General features: G+C 38.6%; 1 protein-coding gene across 1 annotated transcript in view; it reads left to right on the plus strand.

Moving 5' to 3' along the window:
- Window positions 1-14550, plus strand: part of HHAT (hedgehog acyltransferase) — a 167031-nt gene that overhangs the window by 92736 nt on the left and 59745 nt on the right. Inside the window, exon 11 of the mRNA XM_075146994.1 lies at window positions 3127-3271. Coding sequence (XP_075003095.1) covers window positions 3127-3271 — 145 coding nt within the window. The remainder of the gene's footprint in view (window positions 1-3126; window positions 3272-14550) is intronic.

The raw sequence follows: 14550 nt of genomic DNA on the forward strand, positions 1-14550 counted from the left end.
TGTGGAGGTTTTGTTTAATTTTGTCTGCTTTGATGAAAACAACTTGCTGTATATTCAGAAAAATCCATATGCTGGTAGATACTTAAATCACAAATGTTATTACAGATTATCTAGACCAGCCTCATTCTTTTTTCATGGGTAAATTAATGTTTCCAGTGTATTAATTTGAACACAATAGCTGCTCAGGTACTTTCATAGTTAGCTTTTTCTAGATGACATGAGATGTTTAAAGAACGTTTTCTTTTTTCATCTTTTTTGCAGCTGGGTAAAAGCTGCATTGACATCAAAGACTCTCAGGAAAATGTGTACTGCTTTTTGGATCAATGCCTAGCAAAGTTAATGGAAATTAGCTACAGCAAAACCCAGAAAAGGGTTCAGTGTTTGTCTAAACTGTTTCTGTCTTAAACTACTCCCTTATACCTTATAAATGACCAAAGGCTTTTATGGTCTGTACTACAGTTAACTTGTGTTGTTTAACATATAGCACTTTTGTAGAGGGTGATGTATTATATGTGACAGTTTTATTTATTTTTTTAGTAACTGTATTCTTTTTTTTTTTCTTTTAAAGTGGCAGAGCTTTTTTAGCTATTCATGTTGTTTGTCTTAGTCGTACTGCTTTGGGTTTAAAACAGGCAGACCTCAAAACTTACCAGGTCTAATCACTGCCTTGGTGGAAAACGCAGTCCAACACCAGCTGTCTGATGGGTTGTCCATCTCTAACTCTTTCTACAGCTTTACCAGAAGATTCTTTTTTTTCCCTTTCCTAATTAAAACTGAACGGCATGCATTTTTCATATATGGGACCACGCATTCATACTGTGCATTTCAGGAGGAGACAAACTTAAGATATCCTCTACCTGTGTGTGAACTGAAGGAGAATGTTTTGGAAGTCCTTGGGCAGCTTTGGAGACACAAAGTACTAGAAAGGGAAAAAGTTGTTTCACTAAGTAACTGTTGGTGTCTGTGAATATTTATAAAATTGTCTTATATTCTCTACCCTTCTCCTTTGATGCCCTAGTTTTCATCCAGAATTTTCAGAGAAAAATCTCAGTCTCTGTTTTCGTACATGAATGTTTTTCATAGTGTTTGTGCTGGTTTTGGCTGGGATAGAGTTAGTTTTCTTCATAGTAGCTAGTCTTATTTATAGGTAAGCTAGAATGGCTTCTGGTACTGGTGTGGTACTTGATTGCCGGCTGGGGTTAAACCACAACAGCGTTGTATGGAGGATTGATTATTGCTGTATTGCGCATACAGCCTGATACAGAGTACTTTTGCTTGAAGCTTATCTATCCCCATTTTCATGCTGACTCAGACTGACTCATACACTAGATATAGTTCTAACTGGGGCTAACGTTCGATTTACGGGAGATCTACTTTGCAGTAATATGTTAAAATTGTATTTTTATGCTTGTAGCTATCATTTATTTGAAGATTTGTCATTTTATAATCTAGCAGTTGAAACATTTGTTTTGATGCTTACAAAACTAGCAGTTTAATTGTCTAGGAATGTATTTTTAGATCTGTTTTGAGCATGTCTTTATGTTGTTTCAGGTATCTGAGCATGAAGTCTGGTCTGGCTGCAGCTATTAAAGATTAATTACTGCTCTTTTTTTTTGATGCTGCAGTCACAAGACTTTGTTTTCTGCAACATCAACGTTTATGATGTGAAGGCTGAGCAGCTCCGGATATTTTCCTTAGTTCCCATGCCCTGGCAAATGCTCGTCACTTCCCACGAAGCATTCAGTCTTTTGCAGATTCAGGCACTATGTAAAGAGGCTTTCAGCCTGGGGCCATGATGAACAAGATACTTTTCCTTATGCAGTAATGAGACAATATTTCCTTGTGATGTGCTGTAATGCTCTTTAAAATTTGTTCTAGCAACTGAATATTGGAGGAAGCTAAAACTTTCTTACCCTTCTTTCACCATCTACTTACAGTTTCCGTGCTGCACTCACACCTCAGGTGATAATGCAAAATATAGATTCAGAAAAATGTAAACTAGTATATGGTGGAGAGAGACCTACTTTATTTGTATCATTAGAACAACAGTACCAAAAACTTTACAACAGATATTTACACTTCTCGCACATGAGCAGTAATATTTGCACTGAAAAAAGTTTGGGATTGCAGGTGTATTTAAATCTTCTTTTATATGGAAGTATCTGTTTATTAAGACTCATTGCGATAACCAGTTCTGATCTGACTCTAGAATCTTTCAGTAAAGTCTTATTAATCAACGAAAGCATTAATGACTTCTGAAGTTGTTTGATGCTGTTTTTTTTGTACTGAAGTGCTTTACTCCATATTGGAACCTATTGGATAGTATTATCTACCCCAGAAGCATGTTCTTACTGTTACATCCATCAGCAAAAATTCATCAAGGAGTACATTTAATAAGAAAAGAATTAAGACACAGAATGTATAGAACTGTGTCCAGTTCTGGGCTCCCCACCACAAGACAGACATGGACATGCTGGAGTGAGTCCAGCAAAGGGCCAAAAAGATGGTGAAGGGTCTGGAGCGTCTGCCGTAAGAGGAGAGGCTGAGAGAGCTGGGACTGTTCAGCCCAGAGAAGAGAAGGCTCAGGGGGGATCTTATCCATGTGTATAAATACTTAATTGTATGGGGGAAGAAGACAAAGCCAGGCTTTTCTCAGTGGTATTTAGTGACAGGACAAAAGGCAACGGGCACAAACTGAAATACAAGAAATTCCATTTAAACGTAAGGTAATCTTTTTTACTGTGAGGATAGTCAAACACCGGCACAGGTTGCCCAGCAAGGTTGTGCAGTCTCCATTGTTGGAGATATTCAAAACTTGGCTGGACACAGTCCTGAGCAGCCTGCTCTAGCTGACCCTGATTTGATGATCTTTCTAGGTAACCTCCAGAGGTCCCTTCCAACCTCAACTATGATTCAACACCGCTTTTTATCGTGAAGTCTTACCCAAACTTAAATGGCGTTGGTGGGAGTTCTGCTAGATATTTTAAAAGCTTTGGAATCTGTTCCATAAGGATTTGAACTTATGTGTAAAAGTTGTTTGTTGTAATTACAATGTCTTTTTCTAATGTTGCTTGAAAAATTGTAGGGGTTGTTAACTTCATCTACACCTTTTGTTTTGCCCCTCAGGAGCGTTTCTTCTCGCCAAGGATTCGTCGTCGACTTCATGCTGTCCTAGCATCTGTTAGCACTTCAATGTTGATTTTATCAAATCTAATATTTCTTGGAGGCAATCACGTTGGACAAATCTACTGGAACAGGATCTTTATGGAAGGCAAGTTTATTTTTATGTGATTTCTAGATAACAGAACTCTCCAGATATTACTATGAGTGGGCTGAGCCAGGTTCTTCTCTTAGTGCACTAACTGGGAGTAACTTTTTTTCTGTTCCTGTTCAAAACTATCAAAAATCTATGTGACAAAATCTGAATAACTATGCAGGCTGTGTGACTACAAAAAAACATTGTCTTTCTCCCATCAAGTCTAGAAAGAGAGTTATCAGGCTTCTCTGTCAGTGAAATCACTGAAGATCGAATAGTAAATGTGTGACAAGTTAGCCAGGTTGGATTTTTTTTTCTGCTCTGCATTTCACGTACATCAGTAAGAACAGGCGTACTAAAGCCAACCCCATAGATTCTGTGGAAGGTTGGTGAATGAGATCTGCATAATACAGCATAACTGAGCCATTAAGGTTTCTTTGTAGTGGATCTGTTGTCACGGTAGGGACCTTCTGACTACTGAGGACAAGGTTTGAGGAGAGGAGAACTTGGGTGACATATCAGCCTATGGTGTTGCTGAATAAACGGTATGCAGCGTTGTGCTGTGAGCTGACTCAGGAGACAAATTCAGCTTTAATTTTTTTGCCAGAGCTCAATGTAAGCAGGACCAATTTTCTTCTTAGGTTCTTATTGCTGCCAGAGCCCCACATTGTCAAATAAAGGTCTTGTAGAGGAATATTTCTTCCTCATGAGGGAAGTACTAATAGGCTTTTGTGCCTAGAAATGCTCTCCTACAAAGACCACCACTGTCTGTTTCTCCTTCATGCAGTGTTTTCTCCTCTTGTTCCTTGCAATTTAGAGGTCAGCTCTGGAGTTCCAAGGTCCTACTTAAGCATCCCAAAATAATGAAGCTATTAAAGAGTAAGTTATGTGCATAAACTGAACAATGCCTCTTTTGAGCTCAAGAAAATAAAACTTTCAAACAGCCCTAATAAAGGTACATTTTTCGCATAAAATATACTGAAGGTTTTTGTTAATATTGGGCAGGAAAGATGGGGTGAAATACTTGCTCATGTTTGGTTTTTGCTCTTAAAACGTAAAAGATTTGTTTTCTGTTTTCTTAAAAAGGCTTTATTTTCTCCTAAATTGTTTCCTTCCAGTTAGTTGGCTAATAGTTTCAGTAGAAAAAAATAGCTGAGAGAATAAGTTTGGAAGTAAAGTTAGACATCACTTTTTATCTGTTTAAAAAAAAGCACTAGTGAAATTGTCCATTTCAGGTTTATAGCTTCATGCAAATTATTTTCTTAATGCAATTTGTATATTATAGATGGAGAACATACACCTTCCTCTTTGGAAGAGTTAGCTGTTGGCAGAATGCTGGGATTTGCAGCTGATGAAGGACAATGTTTTAGCAAGCAGAACAGTATTTAATTAAACCAGATCAATTATTGATTGTTTTTTTCTAGGTTTTGTTTCGTGGGGTTTTTTAATAGTTCTTCGGTCTATTGCTCTGCATGTAACTTGAGTACATATAGTTACTTCAGTATTAGGTACCACGTGTCTAAGATAGGAATAGCAAATTAGTTTAGTCATTTGCAACTTTGTTTCCATAATGTGTTAATCAAATTAACTTTGTTTTTAGAACGTAAAAGCTTTTGCTTAGTGCAGCTCATAGTCTACTAGTAGAAATCTCAGTGTTAAGCTTTATATGTCTGTATCCTTAGATCACACAGATGACTGTGAGCATATTCTATTACTGCGTTATGGTTCTGACAACTCACGTGTACAAACTGAAACATCCGCTAAGATTTTATTACATCAACACTCCTGCTCCATTGTGGTTTCCTACTATGGAACAAATGGTGAGCATTGAAGGCCAGTCAAATCCAGAAGGACTATTCAGAACTATAGTCTTCAATTTAAAGTAAATTTAAGTGCTGGTCTGTAGGAGATGTAACAAAAATGTACGCATATATTTGGAGAGTGCAATGCTAAAAGGTAAAGATAAATAATCTGCACTGTTCTGGTGAATCCAATTCATCAATATATTCAGACCAAACTAAATACTACAATATGTACTCTTTGGTCATTCCTTTGTGAGCCCAAGGACAGATGAGATGATCTAGCTGCTTGCTTCAACTCAATTTTTTGTCATTACCTTCATAAAAAATTAAATGGGGATATGCTTGGCTTGTTTGAAGAAGTAAGGGTGGTGGTAGTGGGTGAGTGTTCTGTGGGGCAGGAGGGTGTTTGGTTTGGGTTTTTATTTTTACACTTTCTTTCTGGTGCGATGCAAGCAATATAAAGTTCCCATGCATGAAGATTTTCTCTTGTGCACTATGATGTTGAAGAGCTTTGATTAGAACAGATGTTGACCTCCCATTGGTGTCTTGTGAAGACTAGTCAAGAAATCTGGCAAGGGACCCCCAAATCTCTTCTCTATGTAATATTCAAATCTGTGTCCTTGCACTTGGTAGACAAAGCAATATTATAATGTTCAGTACATTACTAAGCTCCGCTGGATACATATTTATTTACTTTGAGTCAGTAATTGTTAGCTTTGGATCGAGAAGAGAGAAGATACTTGGTGAATTCCAGGTTAAAATATTAAAAATAATATTCTTGCTCTATTTAAAACCTTTTTGATTTGTTTGAATTTCATCTTAGTTTAGGAAACTTAAGCAGGGTTGTGCACCACTCTAAAACCAATCTAGAGAGTAGACATTTGTATTTGGAGGACACCTCTACATTCTCAGCAACCTGGGCAACCGGACTTGAGATTGGTTGACTGAAGTGGCAGAGGGCTCTGCAGCAATAGTGTGACATAAAATCCCTCTCAGGTAAGGAATAGAGAGCTGTGGAAACAGAGCTGTCCATCTGCATATCAGCTGCAAAGAATAGTCAATTCCTTTCCTTTGTTCAAATCTCACAGAAATATGTCTACGAAGATTTGTACCTCTTCGGGTAGGAAGAAAATGCGAGAATAGATGTGCATTTCACAGTTTGTAAATATAATTGGCATTTGTAGATCATTAACAAAATTAGTCAAGAACATATATGCTAAACTCAACCGATAAAATGTATCTCAGAGCAGAAATCAGATCTCCAGGTTAGGTGCACCTTTAGATGTTGTGCATGGCATTTTCAGGTCTGGCAAGTAAATGAACCTCAGAATATCAGTATTTTAAAACCCTAAATGCCCAGCGTATAGTACTTTGTAGTCAGAAATTATGAGTTCTATTGTATAATATCTGAAAACAGTGCTTGGAGCAGCTTCCCATTAGCATGTGTGTGACAGTGACACAAATTTAAAATGGCTAACTCTTAAAAGCAAGTTTTACTGAAGCTGAAGATGTACAAAATGCACTTCTAGTTTTGCTCTTTGGTTACTGAAGAGCATCTATTGTGTTCCTTTGCAAAGACTGAGTATTATCAAAAATCTATACAGTTGTCTGAGAGTGGGGAGGAGAGGGCATGGGTATGAAAGCAGTTAAACCCCAGGACAGCATAGTCGGTGCAAGGAGGACCATGCAAGTGAGCTACCTTTGTTATCAAAGCTCTGTGGATTGCTTTCTAGGAACAGGATTTAGATGAGGTGGTTTCTCACATGTGGTAAGCTTTGGATGCTGCAATGCCCCTTGCTATAGTTATCCCTTCTCTTTTCCCAGAATTCTTGCTTGATTGATAATTGAACTGTTTTGCAGTGCCTTGGCAGTGCTTTCCACAGCTTCCATACCACTCACAAGGAGAGTTTATATTTGAGCGTGCCAGGTAGCAGTATTTTTTAGCATTTGCTTTCATCTTGTGAAAAATAAATTAAATTTATCTGGGTTTAAAATGAATTTCTGTGCATCATTAAAATCAATATTGTCAAAATTATGAGAGCAGGGGTGTGTGTCTTATATGTATGAGTATTTGTTCTTAAATTTGTTCTCAGACTGTTTGGACCAGCCTTAGCACTTGTTTCTAAAACTTAACTTTCTATAACTTAACGCCCTAAGTTATTTTTATACAAAGAAAAAAGTTCCTACAGCAAGCATTTGCTTTTTTTAGTAAGGCTTTTCTCAGGTAAGACAGTGTCATTCTAATAAGAAAGCAGGAGAAATGTCTTCTACATAACAAACTGGTTTTAATCCTGTTTTCAGAGTAATTAATTAATACTTCACCTCAAAATGAGAGGCTCCAATGAGGGGGGTTCTTTCTGGAAGGGCTCTCTCCTGGGACCGGCGCTGTGCAGTGCTTTTGGTTAAGAAGCTGAATTAGCAAGTGTGGCCAGAGGCATTAAGCTGGGAGGGGACACAAGTGTATTGGGTGATAAAAGTATAAAATGCTTCCTGCTCTTTCTCTGGTTTGCAAGGAACAGAGCCCAGACCAATGAGGAAAGCGCACAGTGCATGTCAGGCGTATTTTACTGTCATGGTTTAATCTGGCAGGCAGCTAAATACCACGCAGCCGCTCGCTCGCTTCCCCTCCCCCCCCTCCCAGTGGGACGGGGAGAGAATCGGGAGGGTAAGAGTGAGAAAAACTCTTGGGTTGAGATAAAGACAGTTTAATGGAACAGAAAAGGGAAAATAATAACGATAATGATAGAATATACAAAATGAGTGATGCACAATGCAATTGCTCACCACCCGCGCTGACTGATAACCAAGTAGTGATCGCTACTTCCTGGAACACGCCTACAATTCATATACTGAGCATGATGTCACAGGGTATGGAATACCCTGTTGGCCAGCTGGGCTAGCTGTCCTGGCTGCGCTCCCTCCCAATGCTTGTTTTGTTTTGTTTTGTTTTTTCCTTGAGCTGAATGTCCTTGACTAGCAGGGTACTTAGCAACAACTGAAAACATCAGTGTGTTATCAACATTCTTCTCATACTAAATCCAAAACACAGCACTAGGAAGAAATTTAACTCTATCTCAGCCGAAACCAGGACATTGACTTTGAATAGCTGCCTGAAAACTGGACAGCCATCATTTAACTTAACTCTAAACCAGTACTTTGACGATCCAATTTACCTTGCTAACTTGTGAGGAGTGCCTCTCTTGAGGGCAATTCATCTCACATACATCTATCTTAGCATGGGATGAGATGCATTGTCATTCTTCACTCAGTTCAGAGACATTTTGCACAGGCTAGTTTAGATTAGATTGGACGTCCAACCTTTGAGAAGGTGTCCTTTAGTAGACATCCAGCTAAGAGTGAATTTCACCCGCGGTTAGAAACTATTTACCATAGGAGTACAGAATGGGTGGGTGGGCAGAAGTCCTGCAATGAGGGTATCCGACTGTTCTACCAGATTGCAAACTTTGTGCATCAACAGCGTCATACCACTTACAACAAAAATAGACCTTATGCCGAGATGCATTGACAGCAGTGTAAAATGCATAAAATAACCTCTTCTCCTACATGATGTTTGGAAGGTTAAAGTTCAAATATGTCCAGTTTTGGTTACTGCAGTTTAAAAAAATAATAATAATCTGACAATTAGGGAGAGGGAAATACAGCAACATGATTGGAGGTCTAGGAGCCATGACCCTGAAATAAATGGTATTGTTTTGTTTTGAGAGGAAAGTATTGAGGGGAGAAATAGGTATATAGAAGTTTCTGGAAAGAAAATGTTAACAAGCTATTCTGTATCATCAGTGAGGTCAGGGGAAGAAAAAAAACCCATAAATGTAGTAAGGAAGCTTTAATTGAGGTAGGAGAAACTTTCAAACTGTAAGGCATGGAACGTATTGAAACACATTACCTAGGTAAGCTGTTGGATTGCCATCTTTGGAGGACAATCTCCAGGTAGACAAAAATCTGTCAAGTAATGTAGAAAATATTGATTTCATCATGGTGTAGGAGGAACCTCTGAATGGCCTCCAGACCCATTCCAAGCCCTGTTTTCTCTAGGTGGTTCATCAGCAGATACAGCTGTTTACATGGAAGAGAAATCTGTACAGCACAGCAGGATTTTTGTTTGAATTTATATATTTCCTCAGTAAGTTAAGGACCATGGTAATGTACAAAAATGCAGTTTCAGTAAGGTTTTATGACAGTTTCTTTTTGAAGTTTGATGATCTGATGGGGGAAAAAAGCCCATAGTGCTGTGGCTGAGGTGCAACTTAGTGGAAGTCATGGTGCAATGTTAAACTACTGACAAATACTCTCATGGAGAAGTCTGAAATTATTTGCTCTTTCATACTTGCCCTTTTCTTCTAGCATTTAGGATGAAATGTAGAGTGTTGTATATGAATATTTCGTTAGATAAATTTCTGAGAGCATTTAAAACCAATTGTACTATGCAAAACTAAAGCTGATTTCTCAATGTCTAATATATGTTCACTAATTGAAGATGGTAAAGCCTTTATTTTGCCTCCAGTTTCCCCTTTTGGCTGGTTTTGAAGCAAAATCAGGTTTTATACTGATCAGAATTCAGTTATTTTGTTAATTTATAGGGAAAAGAAAAGATTTTCTCATCACTACTAGGTGATTACCTGACCTACTTTATGGAGGCAGAAAGCCTTTGCACAACTTCACAGCTGTGCAGCCTTATCTCAGATTGTGTTTCATGGGACATCTTAGACATTGATTTGCAAGTGGGAATTTCCATGATAATGGCATACAAGATTCAGAGGTTTGAGTGCACCGAAGAGTTTGGTGCAACGCATTTGGTGTAACATGCATAAATGTGGAATTTTTGGCTTGCTTTGGCAGAAACAGTAGACCATTCTCTTATGACATTGAACTAAAATGATGCTGCTTGCTAATTATACTATATCACAGTATTGAAGATTGTTCTCAGAATTTATATTTGTTTCATTTTATGTAAATCACATAGTGAATAAATTGAGAATTGAAAGGATATTGGGATCCTTCAAGGCGTCATCCTGGACTGCTGTTACCTTTCGAATTTTTGCCCTTGATTTTGAAGACAGTGAAATTAGGTCCTTTTTCTACAAAAAATCACTTGCATATTAGTGCTTGAGATGCCTTTCTATGTTCAACTATGTTCAACTAAATCATTTAAAAACCACGAGTTACTTATTTTGTAGCTCTACTGCTTGTGAGATGTCAATAACAAAAAAATTTAGAGATTCCTGTATTGGTTACTGTATGCTCTAGTCTGGCTCATGTAAGATTGTGTCTACTCATTAGATATGTTGCTGATCATATGCCTCATTTGCTGCAATAATGAGCGTAGGAAAAACGTCTTAGGATGATCAGAATTCATACGACAGCATCTCCCCCTTCAGAAACAATCTGAATATTGCTAGTTAGTTTAGTTAGCAGATTTAACACATTTTAAGGGCTGAAGGAAGCTAACAAAAAGAGTCAGAGCAAAGTAGTTAGAGCTTGTTGTTGAACAGGGCTTTGTTGGACTTTTTAACTCAGAGGTGTTGCCAGATAACATACAATGTTACGTATTAGGAGCCATATTGCACTTCAACAACTTCTGAGATTGGTAGCAGCGATATCTGTAAACATCTAGCTATGAAGGGGCTTAAAGGTACAGGAGGAATGAAATCATGTAGTGAAGGACCTCAAAGGAGGCCCCAAGACCTGTCAGCTGAGGCGTCCCTGTGACTGTGATACTTTGCTGTCCATTCTGTGCATCTCTTGCAAAGCCTTCATTCAAATTTCTTTGCAGCTGAAAGAAAAAGGAAGGCTACTTCAATGATTGACTGCTCAGAGTTGTCATCGTTTGTGTTTTCAGATGGCCCTTGGTTTGGCTTGGAAGCTTCTGCTGTAGAGTAGCTGGCATATGGTCTTCCAGTGTTCCTGTTCCTCCAGATTTTCAGTTTCACTGAGAAATCCCATTGCTGCCATTATGCAGAAACTTACTTAAGGTCATTTTTTCCAAAAATACATTTATGAACACTATGTTGATGGATTGCATAATTTAGAGAAATATCGCATAGTGGCAGGAATAGTACTGAAGATGTCACATTTTTCCAAATGATTCATTCCTTTTCATGCACAAAGGAAACTTGTTTTTACAATCATTTATGTGACCTTGCTTGGTGGGTGCAGTTCACTGAGAAGTGAATGGGCAAAATACCAAGAAAAATGAATTTTGGTCTGCAGTAATAAGGACGCAGTGATTTTTTTTTCCCCCTTCACCTCCCGAAGGATGAGAGCTATATAAAAGCAAATATTTGCTTGTTTTTGGGGGGGTTTCTTTAGAGTTGAAACAATAAAGCATGTTCTGCCATTTTCTGTTGAATCACGTTGGTTTGAGCCTCCGTTCTATGTGAAAACTGTTGGAGCATTGCTAATTGCTATGTTTAAATTCAACTGTTGCTGTTGAATCTCAATAGTTTACCATTTGCCTTTACAGTCTTAGGACCTGATCCTGCAATCATATCAATGCAGAAAGATCCTTCTATCTAGAAAGTCCCAGAACATGTGCAGACATGTTTGCCAGGATCAATATGATTGCAGGGTCAAAATAGGTCACAAAGAACCTATATCTCATATACCATGTTAAAGCCTTTATTTTACATATGGCATGTACAAGTACAAAAATGCAGGAGACGCTACACTATGACTGCATGTACGGAGTTCACTGGGGTGCATTATGTTGTACGTGACTTACAGAACTAAGTAAACTACACTGCACACAGAAAATGGGGAGTTGTTCCTACATCGCGCTGCCTTCTTGGCAGTCTACAGCTCTTTTATAAAAAGACAAGAAGTTTGCTACTTAATGAGCTTTGCTGATCACAGGCAAAATGCCCCTCAGATTTTCAATGACTTGGGCAAGGTTCGTACACCCTTTTTCTTATCATTGTAACGATGCCAGTAAAGTGTAGGATGATACGATAAGTGGTTGGTGTAGTGGGTTGGCCAAGACCATCTTACAGATGTAACCTTGCTGGTATCAATGTGCTTAGTGTGGAAGCTGGAATGAATGATACTGCCAAACATGCATGTTATGCTGGTGTAGCAGATCGGTACGTGCTGTTTTAGCATAGTCTTTCAGAGACTGAAGTAGTTTCAATGTGTGGACCCTTATGTCTTAAACATAGCATGAACATAAAAAATAAAACTAGTTTTTGTCTCAAAAAACTTAAAATTGCCATGACCTCATGACTGCTTGTCAACATGTAGTTCAGCTTGTAATTCCTATAGCAGAGCTCAGCAAAGAAGTAAGAGGGTGGGAATGGTTTTAAAATTCATGGGAGAACTTTTTTAAAAAAAAAATCTTCTAACACCTCTAAAATGCCTTTCTCTTTTGGGTCCGTATGCACATAAAGTACAATGACAGACATGTCAAAAGGCCATGTAGGAATACCCTTGGAACCACGTTTTCTTAAAACTGTTCTTTGGGCATTACTAACAAGACAGGAATAGTGCTCCTCATTTCCCCTGTGAGCTGTAGATTAACTGGCAGGGACTGGGGCTGAGGGCTGCCAGAGGGAGCAGTGTTGCTGCTTCCAGAAGCAACATTGGAAGATGGGAGTGTGGCTGTGGTCATGCCAGATCTTTTTTGTCATGCATGACCAGCAAGAGTAATTTTTGAGGACGATTAGCTTTCTTTTCCACTCCAGGCCCTGCTCATCCTCAGTGTTGAGGGGAGGGAGACAATTTTGGCCGTATCTTGCAGAGGAAGAAGTGTAGTGACCCACACTGACCGTGACTGTTTCTCTTCCCTGCCATTGCACTTGCTGGCTCTTGCCATGCAAAATAGCCCAGCCAAGAACCTTAGGAGGGCAGAGGATTCTCACGGTTTTGCCTTCTCATTCCCCTGTTTTTTTGCCATACACGGTAAAAGTCTTACTCATAGTAACACAGCCTGGTATAAAATACTTGAATTGCTGTTTTATACTTACTGTGTCACTATGCTTATTGGGAAATTTATACATAAATTATCTCATGGATGTGATGGCATGTATGTAACTGATAAGTAAGAGCCATAATTTCAGCTAAGACTTGCAGCCATTGAGAAAAGTTCTGTGAAGAATGATGCAATCTTTTTCTTTTCCCTTATTCAGAAGTTTCCAGGAGTCTTGTAGCTGCTACTTCTTTCTCATCATTGAATCCCATTTCTTCCTTCTATCAGCTCCTTTCATCTGTCTTCAGATTTGAACTAGTCCTGATTCTTTCACTTTTTTCAAATGCTCATTGAGAGAACAGTTCCCAAATACAGCAAGTAACCATCTAACAGCAGGAACTGGAACACCAGCTGTATTTAGCTTTGCAATCATTGAGACTTTCATGACAACTTTCTAAGTTGTTTATTTCCTGAAAAGTGATGTTAAAACAGCATTGTGGGGTTCCACAATTACTGTCACTTGGAGCCTGCTAGATCAAATTTTCTCAGCTTGTGTCTTTTTTTCCAAATGCCAGCCCTGCCTATCAGCTTGAGATCGGAAATTGAAGCTGTGTTCATTCTGGCTCTTGCATCTCTAGCAGCAAAGTCAGAGATGTTCTTAACAATTCTGTTGTGAAGGTGCATGGGACACAGAGGAGGCAAATCCGCTTCTAAAAGTTGCCTTCCTCTGCAACAGGAATGAAAAGCAGTTAAGAGCTTATTTTTCTCACTGAGGAAGCTCGACAGGAGTGTTTACTACACTATAACACAGTTCTGCTGCATAAGTAGGCCACATTTTTACACTAATGCTGTTTTGTCTATAATTCTGTTCTAGGTTCGCAAACAAAGATAGTTGTCTCAGACTATTTTAGCATCTTTCTTTTTATCTCTGAATGAATTTATGTCAACCATCCTTAAATAGCCATTGCTTTAAAGAATAGGAAAACTAAAAGTACAAGAATCCTGTAAAACATTGACTGATTTGATTAGGCCTTGTCTCATTGTCTATTGGTTTTTTGGGCAGGGTTTTGGTTTTGGTTTGGGTTTTTTTTGAGAGGAAGAGAGCGAAACATTGTACCCATATTTGATAAAATTTATAGACTTACACCCTCATAAATGCTGACAGTTCTGTGAAATGTCCTCTAGCTCCTGTCATTACATTTCTACTAAATTTTTACTAAATTGCATGCTGTGGCATGTTTTCTTAGTGTACTTGGTCCCAGCCCACAACGATCTGAAACTGTGCAGAGTTGGGATTTAAGTTCATGCCCGACTTGGAATATATCAAACTTTATGTGGACTTGATCAAACCCTAAACGGGAAACGGCACCATACAGTGGGGCAAACTTAGCTCTGATGTCCCTAAGAAAGCACCATGAGGGCAGAAGGGTGTCTCCTTCCTAAACAGCTGGGATTTTTTGCTCAGTGTTGTACCACTCTATTGATAGTCTTGCTATCTGTGTGGCACCTGTAAAGGATGGATGAGCAAGGAGAAATGTGGCTCTACTACTTTTCTGGTTTCTTTGGGCACT

Source organism: Calonectris borealis, chromosome 3 (assembly GCF_964195595.1).
Source record: "Calonectris borealis chromosome 3, bCalBor7.hap1.2, whole genome shotgun sequence".
Classification (NCBI taxonomy): domain Eukaryota; kingdom Metazoa; phylum Chordata; class Aves; order Procellariiformes; family Procellariidae; genus Calonectris; species Calonectris borealis.